The following is a 22,658-nucleotide window of genomic DNA, read 5'->3' on the forward strand; positions in this document are numbered from 1 at the left end:
AGATGCAGTCCTACCTGTCATTCTTTTTTTAATTGTTTGGGGACAGAGTAGATAAAACATCTCTAGTTCTGTTACAAAACCAAGTGAACTGCCTACCTAAACAGCATTTTAAGAAATCATAGGTGTGCACAATATGCAACAGCTGTACCACAAGGTAGGAAGCATGATTATGCTTGTACTATGATAAACTCATTTGGCTGAATACCAAAATCCATTGCAACAAGCAAGATGGTGGATGAGTCGAGTAAAATGCTGATTACAATACACTAATTAAATATTCACTATTTTCCCCAATTTTTATGTTGTCTCTGTATTTTTATGCTTATTAGAGTATCACATTGTTAGCTTAGCAACATGTTAATGTCAACATTTATTGGAATCAATTGTGAGTTTAGTCTCCTATACCGATTACGGAAACTACACTTTTTGAATAGTGTGTGAAATTGCTGCCTATGTAGAATGTTCCAAAATAGACATGGTTAGGATATAGCCTATGTAGACAGTAGACTTCATGACAGCTTGCTATGTTTTGGAACAGAGTTATACCTATACTGTGGCTTAATTAGAGGTCAGACATGTTTCTTTACAGTACTTTAAAGACTGAACAGAAAAGACCAAGGCAGCCTTATTCAGGGACTTCCAGAGCCTCTTGGGACATGGGAGAGAAGTAGATTGAGATGACAGAGATAGAGAGGGCAAAAGCGACAGCAAGGGAGATGGATGGGAGAGGATGGGAGAGGAAGGATGAGAAGGTTGTGTTGTCATGGTAACACAGAGGTGCCCTTAAAAACCTCATTCCTCATTTGTTGTAATTTTCTTGCTGAGTGTTCATAATGTGAATTGCATTCCCCATCCCCCATTGTTTTCTTTTGCTGAGAATGATCTAATAGAATTATGTTTGCATCACAAAATGCCTGACAGTGATTCATTCTGCGTTTACAGTACAAAATCAAATCATATCTAAATAGAAATAAATTCTGAAAGGGTAGTGTTACAGATAATTTAGCATAAAAATAAACATGATTACATATAGCTAATGCTGGGGCTAATTGTGACACTGGAAGTCACAAGAGCTATATATCAGTATTGCTAAGGTTTTGCAAAGTATATTTGAATATATATTTTCATTCAATCATTCATTCATTCTAAAATTCCAGGTTGATTATTATTATTTTTTTACTATTAATTGTGTGCAACATATTACATTTAATTGATAGGCATTCATTCATTCATTCATTCATTCATTCATTCATTCATTCATTCATTCATTCATTCATTCATTCATTCATTCATTCATAGGTTGTTTATGGCAGGGTTAACCCATGCAGTGTGATAATAAACCCAGCTAATGGATGCAAAAAAAAACAATTTTGTAATTTGGCAGGTTTTTATTAATTTATACATTTTTACAACAGAAAGATTTGTTCCTGCATGTTCCGTGACACCTCAGCCCACCTGAAAAATGCATTTAGCCTTTTTCAGGTTGATAAAGTGCTCAGACATGTGAGGTAACATATCATTATCCAATGTAAAATTGGTTAAAACCATCCACACTGCATCCGCTGCTTTCTTGCACTGTCATACAGTATATAGCACACACAGATTTCTATGCATGCTATTAAGTTAAATAATTTGGGTTCTGAGTACCTCACTAATGCATTATTTAATATACAGTATATTAACATGTTATTGATGTATAGTTACAATTTGGGCATTATACACATCACTATATTATTGTAAGTCATAGGTTCAAATCACAGAGAAGCAGCTGGCTTTGTCTGCTGAATGAGCCAACAAACGTCTACAGTCGTAGCAGTAGCCATGGTAATGCAGTGACTATATGTTTAAGCGGGAAGGAAGATGTTGTGGTAATGAAGTTTCTTTGTCATGGCAGTAAGCTGATTATAATTATAAGTTAAGTAAGCTGATTATAAGTAAAATGATAATACAATTTCATGTAATAGTAAATAGGGCATGGCAATATAGTCATAATGAGTGGCATGTGCAGGGCTGGACTGGGGCTAAAACCCTGACCCACGAGTTCCCCCTGTGAATGTTTTTGGTTGGGTTAGGTCCTTAAATTGGAGTGAATAAATGAATAAATAAAACTACGAAAGGGACAAATAATGATAGATATTATTGAATTCCCTGCAAATGCAGTTAACAAATTTAATATTGCACTTTTGTCACATAGAAATGCACTTGACAGTAAAACTGATTTTGAGCTAGGATGCCGTAAAGTATATTTACTGCTATTAAATGCTACTCGCCCTCATGTCATTACAAACCTGTATGACTTTCTTTCTTCTGTGAAACACAAAAGAAGATATTTTGAAGAATGCGAACCTTTATGTTCCACGGAAAGAAAGTCATTCAGGTTTGGAATGACATTAGGGTGAGTAAATGATGACATTTTGGGTTGAAATATCCCTTTAAAAACAATAACATTTGAAGAGTTAACACCTAATTTATGTAATACACTGATATCTATCTTTCATGAGGCTCTCATTGAATAAACCATTTACTTCAATTAAAATTCATTAGAACTATAATTCATAAAACAAAAGCTTGTCCTTAATTAATTCACGGGACCTAGGCTTTAAAGCTATTTTGTTAAATTATACTTCAATTTCCCTAATGTAATTTACCATGGTTCCAGAGTTTAACTGTAGTTTTATTTAACTGTTAGATCATGGTAGACACAGGTAAAACCATACTCATTACAATGGGTGGCTAATACTGAAATACGATAATATTTTCCGCAAGAAATAGCAACATTTTTAATAAATACATTTTTGCCAAAACAGTAACACTTTAGTTTAGGGTCCAATTCTCACTATTAACTAGTTGTTTTTTAGCATGCATATTACTAGGATATTGGCTGTTTATTAATACTTATGAAGAGCCTTATTCTGCATGATCATATTCTACATCCTTTAATCCTACCCAACACCTAAATTTAACAACTACCTTACAAACTATTTATAAGCAGTAATTAGGAGTTAACTGAGGCAAAAGTCGTAGTTAATAATTAGTTAATAGTGAGAATTGGACCCTAATCTAAGTGACCGCCAAAACACATATTTCTTCACAGTTAATAGCTGCAAGGTAAATGACTATAAATGTGGTGGTGCTGGATTGACAAGCTTGTAGTTGTGTGTATTGGCGATTTCCAATTTACCTCATCATGTATTTACATGGTCGTGGCTGTTTTCAGCTAGATTCACCACAGAAACTGTAACGTTCCAAAATCACACGACTGTATAAAACAAAATTCTGAGTCAAATCTGAATTAAGCCACTTGCACTGTTTATCACTTAATAGAAAGTGTCAGCCCACAGGGAAAATGCCCGGTATGCCAGATTACCAATCCAGCCGTGGTCATGTGGTTGTACTGAAATCAATGTGTTGATATGAATGTGGCTGCAGTGTAAGACACGGTGCTATGAAAAGACGTGTGTGTGTGTGTGTGTGCCAGCATTTGAGCTTGAGAAGTAGAGTATATGCATTCACTTTTACGGTTCTTTGTGTGTCGGCATTATGCTATTGATCTTCTGTCTGTAGAGGTGTGAAATCTCTCCTGAAGGCAGATAAGGGTGCAGAGTCTGACACTGCGGATTAGTACTAGAGAATACTAGCATCTCTCTCTCTCTCTCTCTCTCTCTCTCCTCACACACACACACATGTACACAGATTTATCTGAAACACAAATGCACCTTTATCTTGCTTAGTGTCAGCAGTGGTTGCAGGAATGAAGAGTTGAGGCAGGATAAGCACAGCAGTAACTTTTAATAACAAAAAGCAAACCACTAAACAACTTACGAGAATGGACAAAGAACAACTAAAACTGAGGACTATATAGCCTATAGTCAGGCTAAGGAAAGCTATATTGCGAATATTGGAGTTAGAAAGCCACAGCTGTGCTTTAATACATTGCTATTCACACTTCACCACCAATATGTCATCCGGGAGAAATTACCTAACCAGCAGAATCAGCTCGCATATTCTCAATCTTTTTGCCATTATTGTATCTGAGTGTCCTGTGCTTGCACAAGCTCAAAGTGTTACTGTTATAGCTTTGTTCACACATAAAATGACCAACTCCCAGCGCTGACAAATTATCAGAGCTAAGACTGCTGGCATTTTGATGCATAGGCTTATACAGATATATGCTGAAAAATGCTGATAAAATTACAACAGTAGATGTGTAAGTGCCCATTAGTTAGCGGTTATATGCATTACCATTAAATATAAATGCATTTAATTTTTCATGTCATGTATTTATGAATACAATCAGCTGGCTGTTAAACAAGTTTATTCAGTAGAGTGCTTTACTCCAGGTCTTCATTGACGCATATTAGTCAGCTTGCTAGAACTTATGTCCAATGCCACTCAGGATTAGGACATTACTGACTGATCATGTTCACAACCCTTTCTAGAGAATTCCTGTCTTCTCTTACAGAGACTTCCACGAAGGTCAGGGCATCGGTCTTGGAGTAGAAAGCAAACACTGTTTATCTTTTTTTTTTTTTTTTTTTTTTTTTTCAGCATTGCAGATAATCTTCAGCATGCGATGCATTAGTTTGAAACTTCCTCTTACTATAATACTATAAGAAACCCACGCTAATGAAAAATGGGTATTCATGAGAAATTTGTCCATATCTCAGCCTACCGTTTTATAAATAGAACTAATCCGAATCCCCTCTGCAAAACTTTCTGACAGACTTTCCAAGCAGCAACACACAGGAAAGTTTGATGTGTTTACGTGCACTCGCGTCCCTGAACTGCTGATGTTTCAAAAAACTAAAAAGGTGGATTAGCAAATTTGATGACATGGGTGCTGAAAACAGTGAAAATAGATCTTATCCTGTGTTCCCTCTCCTATCTTGGTTACAGTGTTTTCTGAAAAAATGTAAACCAGTCTGAGATTAATATTTTTAAGAAGTGGGCACAGTAAAGCCCTTTTGGGATCATCTTTAGTCATTTTTGGTATGTGTGTAATTTTCATGACACGCATCTGAAGCTATTACTGTTTTTTTCCCTCAGATCCAAATCTATTATAAGATGAATATCTCAGACTTTATTTCTAAAAAAAGAAAATAAATAAACAAATAACAATAATACAAGTAATTTGTCATTTTGACATCTCTCACAATGATTTTTAGATATAATACCCCCAAAATCTACAATTAATATAAGTATAAAAATATATCATCACTAAAAGTATAAGTATATACCAAGTTCTGGCATAAAACTCAAGATGGCGCACACTGATGGGTCCTTGATGCAACCTAATGACATTTACATCGCTTACTACTTGGCACAAGCTGATTGGTTCCTGTCACATCTGCAGCCAACGAGCTTGCTGCTCAACATTTATATAGCTGTTTAGCATTTGCTATAGCAGTTTGCAGCTCACACAAAGTTCCTCTGAAACCCTCCACCTTACCCAGCTCCACCTTTATAGATCTGCTACAGGTAATGTTATGCTATTTGTGCAGCATATCAGTGTTTGTATTAGCAGTAGCAAGTCCCTGTACTTGTTCTGCAGCAGCAGCAGCAGAAATAATATACAACAGCAGCAATAATGCTGCGACGTGGATGCTTTAAAAAAAAAAAATCTTGTAATTATGGTAATTCCAACAAGCTATGTGGGAACATCTATTAGGAATTCCAATGCGGTCACAGGTGTGTGCATTTATTGCTATTTTTCAATGGCTTTCTACGCTTTAAGAACTATCCTGACTGACAAGGCTGAAATGCTCAGCTAAATGCTTTGAGCCATGATCCACTGTCAGCAAAGTCAGCTCCCTCAGAGGGTGTCTGAGTGCTGATAATCTGGCTTTAGTGACTCTAGACACGATCTCTCAGAGGCTGATGGTTCCATAGATAACTACTACAGCACCTCTTCTGTGTGATTGCCTCTTTATGCTAATGAAGGTATGCCTAACTTCCCAATGAGACCTTTGATTATCCTGTCTTATGCTGATGGCCTCATAAATATACATGTATCCTTGAGACACAAATCAATGCAAATGAGAAACTAATGTCAAGCACCAAAATATGAACAGATATGTGACAGAACGCAGCTAAGATCAATTGAGCCTTTTCTAGTGGGTGCCCTTTGATTTCAATATTACATTATCAATATCTTGCTTAGAGTATTCTAGATTAGCCGGCTAACTTGTTGGATTTCTATTTGGAAGCTATAATCAAAACAGGTGTTTAATTTCACACATTTTTAGCTTTGATGAATTACTGGTATATTTTAGGATTTCTAAGAAGAAAACAAATGGAATACCCCAAAAAGTTCTTTCAGCCAGGGGAATCACATAGGGGTTTAGTTAGGGTAGGATTTTAACGTTATCGTAGGATTTCTGTTTAACACCTGCCTCTATCACCTTTCTTGTGTAGTTTGTGTAGGCCTGTCTTATTTGGATATGTATGATATGTCATTTTCTGCTGGGATAGTGAGAAAGTGAGCGTGGACAGAGTGCTGATCCAGCTGTCAAGTCTGATTTGCCTGGGCTGAGTTGATAGGGAGCAGTGTCATTGCTATACCTCCATCCTTTACGGCTGCAGTGGTTTCAGAATGATCTCTCTCCCCGGCGCCGCTTAGTGAAGTGATCGGGAACGGACCTGACAGCTGGTTAATGGGTGGATTTGCAGCAGGACTGCATTCGTTACACGCTTTCTTGTCTCTTTGTCTTATGCTCTCACCCTCTTTCATGCCCCTGCTCTGTTACGGACTTGTTTTTCCATGGTGTTCATTCCACACCTTAGGGTTATGGCGATCAGTGGTTTTTTTGTGATCCCAGCAATCGAATTTGTCTCTGTTACCTCTCACTCTCTTTGTCATCTCATTGCGTTTCAACTATTCTGTCATTTCTTTTACTTTCCTTTCCAAGAGCTCTAAAAAATGTATAGCACTGATGGTCAGAGATATCTGGTCTGTGAAACGGTGGCACCAATTTTGATTTATACACCATCATATTTCAAAGCACACAAAAAAAACATTGGAAATGGTGGCATCCTTTTTGAAACCCCATCGTGTGTCCAAGGCCACAACTGCTATTTCATCCCTTGCTCCATCTGCTCCATTTCATCTGCACCATTTCATCTGCACCAATGGAACATTTAATAATGAATATTAAAGGCAGGTTATGAACTACCTAGGAGGGTCGAAGGCAGTAGAGTTCCCAGCTCATAGCTTTTTCTGAAAAGAAACTCAGGCCCTATTCAGAACTTAATATTCCCCAGACATATCTCTCCTTTCTAACCTAGTCTGAGACAAATGTAGATTGCTAAGATAAGATGGCTTTCTGGTGTTATTCAAACTTCTCTCAGGGAGTTTGAATCCGTAACAGTGACTGATTGCATCAGCTCACTCTGTCTTATCAGAACGTTTTGAAACGGTAGGACTTGAATGACCTCTAATCTGAGCTCACCCAGGAAAGGACAAGACCACTGACAGCTGATGGAAACACAAAAGGACACTAGCTGGTGAAATCCAGCTTCAGATATCAGTTAGAGTCTTGAATTCTCTTTCAAACCATTCTAGAAAGAATCCAAAGGTTGTTTGTACAAATGAATACTCTTACCCTCAGCATAGAAAGTAATATTGGGACTACAAATGGAATCTTATGAAGTCAGAGTTGCTGTCTGGTTATACCGTAATGCCCTAATCTTGCTGTGATGAACAAAAGTGACATTTGAATCTAGTTTAGCAGCCAAAACCAAAGCTCCAATGCCAACTTCACTTTTAGGGCCCTATCTTACACTTATAGGCGGGTCCACAACGCGCATACACTCTGCTTATTAAACACACAGGGACGCACAGCAGCACACAAACATGCAAAATATTTAAAATAAAAGGATTACAATGTAAAAGATTATTATTGTGTACATAAAAATATTGTGGAATCCCGCTTGTCCCGTAGATGGTCTGTTTGCGCACTTTTACCTCGCGCACGAGCAGATCCGTTTGCACTCTGGAGACACGTTCAGTCTTTCCACTATCAAATTCCGTCATATAAATAGCGAATCTGCCATGGCGCGAGTGCAACTGGCATTTAAAGGGAATGGGAGATGAGACTATGATTGGTTTAACGCACGTAAATCCCAAAACACACCCATTACTCATTATGAGAATAGGGACAATCCTTTAAGACCATGCGCCTTGCGCACCGACCATTTTTCCCGTCGTTAAACTAGCGAAAGTGGATTCGGACACGCCCTAACTGAACTTGCGCCCTGCGCTTTAGACCATGCTCTTGGATCGTTAAAATAGGGCCCTTAATGTTGTAGCTTTTACTGGTCCATCACTCCCCTTCTGGGACATTTAAAGTGAAATCTATGAAAGGCTGGAGCATGCAGCACAAATCTGTCAATCTTAATAATAAAAAAAAAAGTGACAAACAAGATCATTTAATTTCTTCGCAAAATAAAGTCATTTATAATCTTATTTTTAACTGAAATGTGCTTTAGATGCCACAGTCTATTAGACAATGATTAGAGGCAGAGAGAACCAAATGATTGGAGAAGATGACAGTGGCTAATATGCCCCTAATGGCAAATGGCACGTTGCATGCCGCACTCTGTCATTTCAGCTAAATAAGCCACGTGATTGCCTGGCCACTGGCTATGGTGTTTCACTGCCTATGGCCCGAGACAATGGGATTAGCTCCAGTATCCTCTTGACCCTACATAGGACAAGCGATTTGGAAAATAGATGGATGGTGGCAGGCAAAGCCAAACTGTTCTGACCACATTGGTACTCAAAATCGAATAATTTCTGAAAGTGCTTTTTGATTTTCGGCCAAACAGCTCCCAGAGTATGTCCTTTTTCAAAGGACACAAGCTGGAAAAATAATCTCAAGAATGAGTGTAGCTATATCAAAGTTTTGGCTGTGTAAATGTCTAGACAAAATTATCATGTACTACACAACAAGTTCTTCTTGTCCTGCAAGGTCAAATCAGTTTGACAGTATTATCTACGCTTTCACCTCCACAAATTATTTAATCAAATGTTTATTCAAAATTAATGTTGGAGTGAGTGAAGCAGTTTTTAATGCCCAAAGCATACAATGTAGTCTAGTTAACCCAACTGGAAATGCACCGCTTCAAGACTTTTATTCATGGTGAGGTAATTGCTTTGGTTGTTGTATACAGTGTATTAGCATATATTGGCATATTTCAAGAATTTTTGCATGAACGACAAGTCGAAGACTGGAAAATTGGTTTGTCTCAGCATGTCATGATATTTAGCAATCTGTAGTCAGTCTTGTGATTGATTTAATTTCACGCTGTCATCTCTTACTGTGGGTATTTTTCTGTGATTGTCATAATGTTGCCTTATCTGACATCGTTTCTCATCTCTTTCTTTTCAGATCGAAATGTTAGAGCACAAATATGGGGGCCACCTCATCTCACGGCGCGCCGCTTGCAAGATTCAGACAGCCTTTCGCCAGTATCAGCTCAGCAAAAACTTTGAGAAGATCCGAAACTCCCTCCTTGAAAGTCGTTTGCCACGCCGTATCTCCCTGCGAAAAGTGCGGGTGCAAAATACAGAGGGTATCTCAGCTGAACGGGCACTGGCTGAAGGCTGCAATTTAGCAAGTATCCCCCTTGTCCGGTCCCCATCCCTGCCCACCACAGTAGGTGGCTCCCTCACTGATCTTGAAGATTCTTTCAATGAGCAAGTCCAGTCTCTTGCTAAATCCATCGATGATGCACTTAGCAACTGGAGCATGAAGACCATGTGTTCACTCCAAGAAGGTGGCACCTACCAGTTTAGCTCAGAGGCATTTAGTACAGCTGGTGATAAATCTGGGTTGGCAGGGACAGTCAGAGAAGGTGGCCTCACAGACCCTGCCACATTCCATAGCGGAACTGGCCAAGTAGACAACTCTGAGAATATGGCCCGGAGTGCCAGCAAGCTGATGATGGCCTTCCGGGATGTAACAGTTCAAATTGATAGCCAGAACTTTCGCATGTCCTCTTCCGTTATGGAGTCCTCCACTTCTGTTTCTCTTGGTAATTGTGTCCAGCAGGGGACCATAATTACTGAGAGTCCACAGCAACCTCTGTTTAATTATGCAAATGAACAACCTCAACAAGGACAGCCACCACCATCTCCCCAGGATCCAGCTCCTCCACCTCCAGAGCTGGATGTTGAGGAAATACCAGATGGCGACTTCCCAGCCCCTCCACCAAGTGAGGAGGAACTTGGGGAGGATCTACCACCTCTGGTGCTGGACAAACAGGAACTTCCAGAACCAGCAATTCCAGCACAGACAGCAATAACCTCTGAAAACTTGTCTCCACCAGAGGTTGCAGAGAAACCAGTCACTCCAATTGTAGAAGTTTTGGAAGCTAAACGTATTGAGTCAGATACAGCGGACAACAGCTCAGAGCAGATGAGTAGCAGCAGTACATCCACGTCGGCCCGGTCAACTTCAGAGGTCTCGTCCAAAGAGGCTTTACAGGCCATGATTCTTAGCTTGCCCAGGTACCACTGCGAAAACCCAACCAGTTGCAAATCTCCTACCCTCTCCACTGACGTCATGCGAAAACGCCTATATCGTATTGGTCTCAACCTCTTCAACATGTGAGTACCATGAGAACCTTTTATCTCCAATCATAAGGGCCCCTGACTCTTTACATCACATTTGCTTAAAGTGACTAATGCCAGAAACCATTTTCTCTCTCCATGTATCAAGTTGTCCTCTCCTATCACTAATATAGCTTCTTTTCAAAACTCACTACATCCCAGTCTTTCTCTGTCTCACTTCCCTGTGTCACTCCTGTCATCCAATTCTGTCTCCAGCTGTGGCTAGCACCCCCTCCCTGATGCCTGTCACCTTGGGTTTGTCTGACGCTATTAATAGCACTGCTTTTATTCAAAGTGCTGTCTCACTCCCTTTTCCCTAATCTCATCTAACTCCATTGAAAACATGAAGACATTTTAAAAGTTAGACTTTGTCTAATAGTTGTATAGCACACTACAATAACTAGACTATGGGGTTTATCTGGGTTATAGTTTGTTGTGTGCATGAGGAAGAGATATATAAGGAAAATGACGGGCAAATGCGGGGAAAAATATTTAGCGGCCAAGCACACTGGGGTGTAGGTGTAGACACTAGGGATGCTCATATTGACCATTTAACCATTAACCGAAAGTAAAAAATTGGGCGATTAATACTATCAGTTAAACGGTTTAAAAGTTAAACGTTTTTTGGGGGTTTTTTTCCGCTTTTTTTGTTTTGTTTGCTGCATGGTTAAAAAAATACTATATAGCCTATATTTGTTAACTCACGGGGTGCGACGATACACGCAACCACACGTGCCTACAGCCATATTTCGCTGAGCAAGCAAAATGAAGCAAGCGAAAAGAAGTACTGTGTTGGGACCATTTCGACAGAAAGGGCGACGAAGTTACTTGCAAAATATGCTACGCGGTATTAAAATACAAGTACAAGTACAATGCAATATCACTTGCGAAGCAAACATCCACAAGCATCGATTGATGAAGGGCAACAAACTTTGCCCTCCATGTTATCAGGGAGAAGATGCGATGCACGCAGATCTGAGGAGATAATGCAGAGAATCTGTTCAATGAAATAAAAGACACTTTGCCCATCAGTGTCGTCTGTGGTGAAGGTTTTCAAGAGCTACTGGGCTTTATTTAGCCCAATTACGAAATCCCATCAAGATGTACTATTACCCGTAGAATTGAAGCCCGTTTTGAGCAGAGAAAAAAAAATCGCTTAAATCACAACTTTCAAAGCACAAAGTTCGTGGCGCTTACGACTGAAAACAAATGAAAGGTGCTTCCCGAAGCGGGCCACTCTAGCGAGACGTTATCTCTGTATTCTCGGGACATCTGTGCCGTCGGAGAGGGTGTTTTCTGCCTCGGGTCTAACTGTCAACAGGCCATATTATGTAGACATGTTACTTAAAAAAAAAAAAAAAAAAACTAGACAAGGTGTGGATTGAGGTAGGCCTGCTATTTTTATTTGACGAAAAAACTAGGTCTGACAGATTTTTTTTTTTTCTTCAAACGGATTCAGTGTTTTCTTTTTGTCATCTTAATTTGTTAATTATTTAATTTAAATTTTTTTTTTTAGTGTAAGCCTATTTTATGTTTTTTATTTATATTATTTTATTCTGTTTTTCTCTGTTGTCACTGTCAGAAATGCTACAGGTGCGTGAAAATCTGATGTCAATCCAGGTTCTGTTGTTGATCTGTTCTATATGCTGCCGTTTGCACGTTAAAATGAATTAACAATAAACAAACAAAATGGTTTGTGTTTTTAACGGGTCATTTTATTTTTATTTAATGCCAATTCAATATTATAATCTTATCAGTTAATGGTTAATACTCGGATAACGATCGGCGGTTGTCGGTCGGGAAAATTAACCGAAATGAGCATCCCTAGTAGGCACATATTGTGTATAAGTTTTCTGCTTCTGTTTTCACCATTTCTGGATGGGAGTCTATGACAGCCCCTAGAACTGTAACTGTATGGATTTCTTCTATATTTTGGCTTTTAGTGTTCAATGTCACTTTTCAAATATACCTTAATGAAGTCATTGGCGTAAACACCATGTCAACAATGTTTTTGCATCCTGACACTAAACTTTATAGCAGTGCCTCCATCCTAGAGGCCCCAATTTGGATGTCTTCAATTTAGGTCTTGCACTCCCTTCTAATGAGCTGATGAGTTGAATCAGGTGTGTCAGATGAGGGTGACAAACAAATTGTATTGTGGTTAGGGGTTCAACAAGTTTGGGAAACTCATTGTCATAATGTCCACATAAATATTGACCACCAACTATTCAAAAGTTATAAAATGTAATTGCTGCTGGCAGCCATGTTTAATATTCTATTATTTTACTATTAATAGCAAAGATCTTTATAGCAAGGTAATATCTCATCTCTATCCTGTTTCCTGCATTCCTTATCGTTATACCTAATTACACATAGCAATTATCACCATTCTGTATGTATTTTTTGATCCAAATAACTTCTGGCTAATTTCCTCAAGCTCATTTCGCCGAAACCTAATTTTAACATGTTTTGTTCAGATTTTATTTTTTAATACAGGACCAGTTTGTTCTTTTATTCATACATAATGGATTTTATAAGGATTAGATTACATCAAGATTATGTCAGTTTACTAGCAAGGAACATAATTTCAAAAATTCATGCATGACTGCAATATGGCAATCTCCCTCAAGGCATTCAGACATTATTTTGCTGCAGTGCCAGAAATCAGATGCTACAATAAGTGTCTGATTAGAAATGGTAAAGCTTGTGTATAGAGTAAATTCAAGTAAAATGGCACAGTTTCTAAGATGAATGTGATAGGTAAACACAAATATATATATATATATATATACTTTTTTTTCTTGTTGTGAATAATATCACAACAATTCGTATATAAATATAAATTAATTTAATGTGTATTTAATTTGTGTATTTTGTGTATCATATTGAGTTTTTAATTAGTTTTATAGCTGTTTATTAATTTTGTATTGTAGTACATTATCTACTAATTTGAGTTTTCAAAAGAGATGTCTCTCTTTCTTTTTCTATTTACCTCTTGTATTAATTTCAGTAATATTATCATGCAGAGTAACTGTCTGCTCTTGTAACTGTCATATCCTCCACATACACCATTCCAACAAGGACATCTGTAATTCAAAGCTGGAGAAATGCAGCTCCACTTTACAAATCGTATTGGCTTTATTTCTGCAGTGTCACATCGCTACCAATTAAAATTCTGCTCCCGCATGTGTATTGTCTATGTTCAGCCAAGAGTGACTGAGGCAGAGTTTGATAAGAGCTCTCTGTACGCAAAACATCACAGAGGAGCATGATGGGAAAGGTTGAATCAGGACTGTGCTGAACTATGTGCAGTGCTTGAAGTGGAAAAAATAAAGTGGCAGTACTCACTAAAGGGCATTGTTGGCGGGGAGGGGGCGAGGGGGTCATGGGGGGATTGGTTGTCTCCCTATGTAGTTTTGGTTGGGGGGGGTGAAGTGTAAAGTAGCCATATTGGCCAAAAGTGCAATGGGAAGTCAAACTATATTTACTTATAATATATTTTTCTTAATATCTGTATTAGCGGAACACATTTTACACATGGGGAAAACCAATTGTTTTAGTCGATAATTCAAGAAGGTCCATATTCTCCATAGCTCTTTATAACTTGTGCTCGGCCTTAAAACTAACATAGTACTTGTAATTGTTTAACTATAGCATTTGTTACTATAAGGATTTAATTACAAGTAAGAATATTGTTGGCTCCTCATTACTATTGCTTAGGCCAATGTTAACTTTTTTCTTTCTTTTTTTATCTATAGCATTTGTTATGAAAAATAGCAACCTACGCATTTAGAAACTACAGCTACAACATGCCACAGTTGTAATATAAATCTTTAGTAAAAAAATCTATTCCCTTAACAATTATCTATTATAAATTCTAAACCTACTCAAAATTTACCACAATAAATTCAATAGCAAAAGCTTTCTAATTTATGTTGGTGCAGGGTGATGTTTTCCCTTTTTTTCATCAGTCTTTTTATTGGCTGTTTTAGATCATGTTCTCTGTAGCGTTTTATTACATTCTCAATAAAATTCAAATGGGTTGCACATTTTATCATCAGCGTCACGATAGGAACAGTTTGCACAAGTCTTATCATTCTTGGAGCGCGCTGGTGAACGCACCTTTGGTGATTCGCATGCCACTAATGCAAAATTAAACAATTGGTCTTCAGTCACAGTCATATTGTGCAGAAAATTGATCTGTTCAGTTCGTACTGCTTATAAAAGCCCAGAACGCATGATGTGTACAATGAATGAATTGCCTGAAAAAGTGAGAGTACGCTTCTGATAAAAATATATGCTTACCGGTCCACTTCGAGCACTGACTATGTGTCATAAATGTAAAACATTAAAGGGGTCATATAATGGTACATGCACTTTTACAAGTTGATTGCACTGAAATGTCTGTTGGCAGTGCCTGTACACAACCATCCTATCATGATAAAAATCCATCCAGTGGTTTTGTTTTAATCTCCTTATATGTTTGACCATCTCTGAAATCAAGCCGTTCGATATTGTGACGTCATAAGATCGTACGCCCCTCCCGCTATTGTGATTGACAGCCGTGTTTCAACACAAGACCCGCCCTGAGCAAGCTGTGACAGCCGTCATCATAGTAGTCCGCCATTGTTGATATGCTGGAGAAGAATGGCGTCTAAGCGATTGTGGTGTTCTGTTCTTAGATGTAATAAGGAACACAGCAGTCATTTGGATGTTCCTAAATCCGAGCCGTTGAAGAAGCAGTGGCTGAGTTTTGTTTTTGAAGCGATATGCCCAAAGGATTGACGCGGGGATTCCCTCACGGGGATTCCCCACGATCGTCTGTGCTTTCATGTTTGCGTGAATCATTTCACACCAGACAGCTTCACAAACGAGAAAAAACGGATCGGTACCAACGTGTTCCTGCTGAACCTCCAGAAGATGTGAGTGTAATGTTTTATTAACCTTTATATTAGTATTTATATTAATCTTTGCGAAATTTGCAAACCTTGCTGCAGGCTTCACGATGAATGCGTCTAAGGTTTACACTCAGGGTACATTACGGCATGTTTTCTATGTACGACGTTCTCAATATAATTCATAATCCCACGTTTATAACGAATAACACGTGGTTATTGTGTTAGATACGGTCAGAGAATGTCTAATACGGTGTACCCACAGAACAGAGGGGTGGGGTGAGCAAAGCTCATTATCATTTAAAGACACATGCACTGAAACGGCGTGCTGAAAACAGAGCTGTTTTTGACCAGGTAAAATTAGTGTTTTCTTACAATACTAATGAGAATTTTTAATTAAAGTATATTACAAACTTTTAATTTAGACCCTAAAGAATCATATTAGCTTGTACAAAAATGGCATTATATGACCCCTTTAAGGTCAGAAACGTTTCTACTCAAATGCAGATGTGAATGCTGACATATTGTATGCATGTGGTCCCTTTGTACATGGTAGCAGCAAACCTTAGCACATAGTTACAGGATAAACATGTTGACAGTTTATAGGAATGTGATTTAGCAAGATTATTCTCTCAGGACCCCTCAAGGTTGTGTAGTTTGTGTGCACTAACATTGAAGAGGTCTCAGACATGAACTTGGGATGTCGACTCAAGGACATGTTAGCCAGGAGTAGCATGAACATCCAAACTATAAAACATACATCACAAGACATATTGAAAGAGAGTGCCTTTTGCCAAAGCCCGGGAGGATGCAACCCCCCTGGTAGAATGAGCCCTAAGTCCTAGAGGCGAAGCTTGTCCACGCCTCATAGGCTAGGGCAATGGCATCCCTCACCCAATGTGACATTGTTTGCTTGTGCCGCTGTACATTGTGCCGCTGTCCCCCCCGGTTGCAGCCCCCATAGCAAATGAAAAGTTGTTCTGAATTATGCCACTGGCTAGTGCGGTCGACGTAAGTCTGGAGAGCACAAACTGGAAACAGTAAATGGAGTTTCTCCTGCTCTGGCTTTGTGGACGGCGGAGGACAGAAGGCTTCAATAATGACCGGATGCACAGTAGAAAATTTTACTTCAGGAGGGTGGAAGACAAAAAGCCTTTACCAATCCCGGGGCAAAGTCTAAGCTGGGTGGCTAGATCGGCAGAGCATGCAAATCCCCAATCTTTAGCTTGACAGGAGCTGACTCTAGTGGCTCAAAAGGGGTCTCGACCAGCTTCACTTTGATGGGAGGCCTCAGCTGCCTAGCTCCACAAATGAAGCGGGCGATCAGAGGGTGTTTCCCCATTGGAGCCCCGTCGATCAGGACGTGACAAGCTGATATGGTGGCGACCAATACCCTGAGAGTAGCGGGACATGTGCCTGTTGACAACTTTTCCAGCAGAAACTCCAGCACTGAAACAATCTGGCAGTACACTACCTTTCAAAGACACAACATTTAAGGGCATAAATTCTTCTAGTGGATTGGGCCATGGCACAATAATCTGTACTACATCAACTGGAAGCCCAGCATCTCTTAGCTGGTCCCCTTCAGGGGCTAAATGTGAAGGTTCCAAAGCTCATGCCGGGGATGAAATATTGTCCCCTGGGCCTGAGACAGAAGGTCCCTCCTGATTGGAATCGCCCAAGATGAGCTGTTGAGGAAGGATATTAGATCTTAGAACCAAACTCTAGTCGGCCAACGAGTTGCTACCAATAAAAGGGAAGACCCTTGTTGACAGACCTTGGCCAGGACTCCCGGGAGCAGTGCGATCGGTGGAAACATAAGACGCATTCTTAGCCATCCATGGGCCATGGCGTCCAGACCCAGGGGGGCTGGGTGATTCAGAGAGAAGTAGAGGGGGCATTGTGCCCACCTCTGGCTACCTCAGGGTGGAGTTCAACATTCATATGCCCAGGAATGTAAATCGCCCTGAGGGATAGGAACTTGTCCTGAGCCCAAAGCAGATCCTGCCGCGCTAGCCTGATGCCACGAACGCAGTCCGTCTTGGCGATTTATGTAGATGACCACCGTAGTATTGTCCACCCGCACTAGGACATGGTAGCCCCTTAGCTGCTGGAGGAAGTACTTCAGGGCTAGAAATACAGCCATCAATTTGAGGCAATTGATGTACCAATCGAGATGATGATCTAGATCTAGATCTCTTGGGCGGAATGGCCATCTAAGACCACACCCCAGTCTGTACAGAAAGCGTCTGTCATTAGCATCTTGCGACAACAACACGCGCCTAGAGTGGGGTCCAAGGTGAGGATTAGGGGTCTGAGCCACATAGAAACAGTACAAAGCCTTTGGCGCATAGACCTTTGCCTCTGGGGAAAGACCCTTGGATTAAATCCTCTGGCTCTAAGCCACAATGGAAACGGCCTCATGTGTAGAAGGCCCAAAGGTATCACCGTGAAGCAGGGATGGAACAACGGTGTCGTGAGGATGTTGGGAAGGAGCTACTTGATGTATTATTACGCGCCCATTCCCGAGGGGACACACCGCCATGGACTTAGGTGCAAAAGCCTCAGGACTTTTTCTCTGCGGAGATGATGGTCCTTAAATCTGGCCTCCTCACACACCTCACCACACTCTGCTTCTGGGCCTCCCTCCGCAAGTAGAAATACTTTGTCCCTGTCCTTGATGCCCATGAGGTTTAGCCACAGATGCCTCTCCATGGCAACCAAAGCCGACATAGAATGGCTGATAGCACGGGCCGTCTGCTTAGTCTGCATGGCTTGGTGGGGAGTGCTGGCTTATTCAATGACGCTGAGCTCCCAGGGGAGAGATAGCCCGCGGGCATTTCTTCCACCTGAGGCATCATCATATAAGCATGTGCCCATGCGCTCACGATAGTCGAATATGTCGACATCGAGAACACAAAGACACGCAATGAATATGGTTTCCCTCATGAACAATTTAACTCCTCATGGAGGTCCTCGAAAAAGGTGAGAGACCGTCGCTCTGGCCCGTCCCCTTGGCCACTGGACAGAAATCTGTCTTCTAACTTTGAGCGCTTGTGGGTCTCTTGTTCTTGTGGCCAGTCTAGCTGTAACCTGGCCACTGCACGATTCACCACCTCGATTAAGGGACAGACGTTGAGCAGTGAGAACAGCTTGCAGTTCTCACACTCGCTCGTACGCAAGGGCAGCATGCTCTTCACCCGAGCACCCGAAAGCAGAACTCATGTGTATTGTAATCAGGGATGGGACGTGAACACGGAGGTAAGGATTTCCTGATTGTTTGCAACATGATGTTCTCTTTACTTTTTTTTTTGCACAAAATGACGCCCCTTGTGGCAATGCTGAGAATGCAACATGATGAATGGTGTTTTGACACATATTATTCAATGTACTTATTGTGTACAAGTTGTAATGGAAAACACTTTTGCTGCTATTGGGGTGGGATGTGGGTAAGGTTAGTGACAAGTTTCATGGTATGGTTGGGTTTAAGGCTGGGTTAAGGTGTAAGGTAAGGGTCAATAGTGTATTTATAGATGTAATTACATAAATTGTAATGACATTAAATGTAATTAAAGGACTTAATATAAAGTTGGTTTGCTGTTCTGTGTCCTCTTTTCTATTTTACCATCTATTTTAAAAGAAAATTGAAGATCCCACCCCAATAATTGAAGAAATAGATGACTTTTACCCTTACTTCTGCATTTATTTCCCTATGACCTTGCAGTGGCACTTTAGGGTAATTTGTAGTTCCTTTAAAGCATTACTCTGAAGATAGAGAGCCTAATTAAAAGTTCTTCATCAGCTATAAAAATCCACTGGCGGAATATGGGTTTAAAAATTTAAAAGCTCATTCAGATGAAGTACTGCTTTTCTTTAGTACACCATAAAAGATCTCCATGATTTCCCTTTCATTGTTGTCTCAGCGTCTATGGTGAAACGCATTGTTTTTACCTTTTAATGAATGCATTTTGTACTGAAAGTAATTGTGTGCATGTAATAGCACAGGCAAATAAAGGAGTAGATCTGAGTCATGAGTGAAAAAAATGTTCTTCTTTAAATTCACATTTCCAGACAGCATCTAACAGTGTGTTCCTGACGTGGTAGCTTACATAACTTGCAAATAGGCTTGCATCTACGCACAACGGCTCTTTGTCCGTCTTGCAAAACGAAAGGTGCAAAATCTACAAATTTGTTTTCCATCTTCACCATATGAAACCTTCTTTGCCCTGAAGGTTGATGTGAAACCCTGCATTGATGGTGGCAATATACACGGTAGAAAGTAACAGAGGGAATACATCTGCTTTGTGGGTGAGTGAATGTATGTGTGCACTTGATTATGAATCAGCTGGGAGGGCTATATACTGCCTGCCAAGTTGAGTGGGAGGCTGTTTATTTTCCACCCGCTCATCAGATTTCTTTTAAATAAAGAAAAGTACTGTGATCATTTTGAACATATGGATATCCCTCAAATAACTCAGCTTCAACTGTCATTCAAGAAATTGTTCGCCCAAAAATGAAAATTTTGTGATAATTTCTCTCATGATGTCATTTACTCTCATCTACCCTCTTGTTGTTCAAAACCCATATAATTGATTGCTTCTTTGGAACAGTTTTGTCAATGAATAAATAATGTTTTACATTTTAAAATTTTTGGGGGGGTACATTTTTATTAACATTTTGTGGGAAAAAGTGTTCATTTGAGGATATGTTTACACAGCAACGATGTAAAAAAAAAAAAAAAAGTTTTCCTTTGCTTTTTTAAAAAGTTTCATGTACAGATGACAACGTTGTCAAAATGATCCCCATTCACATGGATCTGCAAAAAAGACTAATAAAACGCTGTATTATTAATGCCAGGCCAGTAGTTGGCGATGTCACTTTGTAAAGAAACACTTAGCACCTATAGACTGAACACGTAATACGCATGCGCATGACATCACCGATTTCACAAATTCACTTTTTTGTAGATTACACAGAGGCGATAATGCTATCATTTTCAAAAACGTGCACTTTCAAACCTGTTTTCCGAATGGCCAAAGCGCATGTTGAAATCGGTGTCATGTAAAAGCCCCACTAAAATGAAGCTATTGTTTTACTTTTGAATCTGTTCAGATTTGTTTAGGCCAGTAGTTGGTGACAACTGACTTATAGCATGAGTGAGTCATTTGAATCATTCACTTAACCAATTTGTTAAGCAAACAACAACAACAACAGCAAAACCATTGAGTAATTCATGACTTAATTCAAGTTTTTATACAATTTAATACAATGTGTGTACATACATTTCATCTACATAGGGACTCCAAAGAAAGTGTTTAAGCATCCTGCAAAAAAAAAAAAAAAGAAGATTTGTTCACAAACAAGACTCTATTACTTTATGCAGCCTGCAGAAATGGCATACACCATATCTCGCTCAGAAGCTTTACAACATTATTATGGACATTTTATACATGCATGATATAGTATCTTAGTTTAATATTATTCTACTTTGGATTTATGTGCTATGCAAAATACAATAGTTTGATTAAATCTGTTAATCGATCAACTTTGATCACTATCAAAGAAAGCAAAATAAAAATAAACAAGTCTCTCCCTTACCCTCACGTCATCACCTCAAACACCCCGACAGATAAGGATAAGCCAATTTTTAATCAAATGGAGGTTTTGCTCTAAGAGAGTGAGTGAAAAGAGAGAGGGGTTGTCATTAGTTCCAGCAGTTCATTTTCTGCAGGGTAGCCTAATACCTGTGACAGCTCAGACTGAATCTAAAGCAGGTAGGTGTGTGTGTGTGTGTGTGTGTGTGTGCTCTGGGACGAGACACTGAAATCTGAGTTTGGATTAACAGAGAGATTTGGGGACTGGAAAGTGCTTTCCCTAAACAGATAATTAGGAGAAGGATTATGGGGGGCAGTGCAGTGTGTGTGTATACGTTGGAAAGAGCATGTAAAGGACATATAGAGGACGTTGATGCGTGAACAGGGGGCGCTGGTAAGCGGAGTGAGTATACCGCCCTAAATTGAGTTTTCACCTGCCTCGTGAATGGAATGGGAATGTTTCTTTTCCTCAAAAGAGAGGAAAACAGCAGGAGAGCGGCGCAAGGAAAACATGGAGGTTTGTGTGTGGGTTTGAACATAGATGTCTGATTCTGTCTGTGTGTGTTTGTGTCTAAAGAAAGGAGACTGGCCATGATCGCCTCAAAAAGCTGCACTCTTCCTGTCTTGTAAGTGTCATGTTTTATGCAGGGCTTGTGCCAGCAGTTCACCTGCCCCCTTTTTTCTTAAAATGCCAGAATAGAATCAGAGCACAGATGTTAGCTGAGTGTTAGGTGAATGTAGCTTGTGTAGCTACATGTAGCTAAAGCTCTTTCTGTCTCTCTGGATGTGAAGATATGTAGACATTTCTTCAAATGGAAGCACCTTTGGCCCTGTGTACTTTCAGATAATTCACTCCCCCAAAACACACTTTTTACACTCTCACTAGTTTATTTAATTCACACTAAAGTGAAAGGCTTTCTGTTCACACTGTCTTTGCTCAGACAGTTCACCCTTAAAGGGATAGTTCACCCAAAAATGCAAATTAACCCATGATTTACTCACCCTGAAGCCATCCTAGGTGTATATGACATTCATGAGTTACATTAAAAAATGTCCTGTCTCCTCCAAGCTTTATAAAGGGAGTGAAAAGCTGGTGAAAATCTGAAGCCCAAAAAAGTGCATATAAAGTAATCCATATGGTTCCAATAAAGGCCTTCTGAAGTGAAACCATGTGTTTGTGTAAGGAACTTTATAAACTATAATCACTGGCTTCCGACAGACGGCCGTACGGTGGAAGACTAACTCCTGACCCCTACGCACGGGTTCTTTGGCTTGTAACAATAGCAGAACCCTTTTTGGTGCTAAATAGAACCCTTTTAATAAGGTTTCATAAAGAACTATGCTTTGAATGTGCTATATAGTATGGAAGCTTGTTTCCGCCACAGAATAAAACATTTTAAGAGATAATTGCGACTTTTTATCTCACAATTGCGAGTGTACATCTCGCAATTCTGACTTTATTTCTCAGAATTTTGAGATATAAAGTCAGAATTGCGTGAAATAAAGTCGCAATTGCGTGTTATAAAGTCAGAATTGCGAGATATAAAGTCAGAATTG

The 22,658-nt window shown here is 39.6% G+C and overlaps 1 protein-coding gene across 2 annotated transcripts in view; it reads left to right on the forward strand.

Moving 5' to 3' along the window:
• The window catches only part of iqsec3a (IQ motif and Sec7 domain ArfGEF 3a), a 160,957-nt gene that overhangs the window by 67,974 nt on the left and 70,325 nt on the right, over window positions 1-22,658 (forward strand). For both annotated transcript variants that reach the window (XM_084406416.1, XM_084406417.1), the window contains exon 4: window positions 9,390-10,609. In XM_084406416.1, coding sequence (XP_084262542.1) covers window positions 9,390-10,609 — 1,220 coding nt within the window. The remainder of the gene's footprint in view (window positions 1-9,389; window positions 10,610-22,658) is intronic.

This window comes from Rutilus rutilus (genome assembly GCF_951802725.1).
Source record: "Rutilus rutilus genome assembly, chromosome: 4".
Lineage (NCBI taxonomy): Eukaryota > Metazoa > Chordata > Actinopteri > Cypriniformes > Leuciscidae > Rutilus > Rutilus rutilus.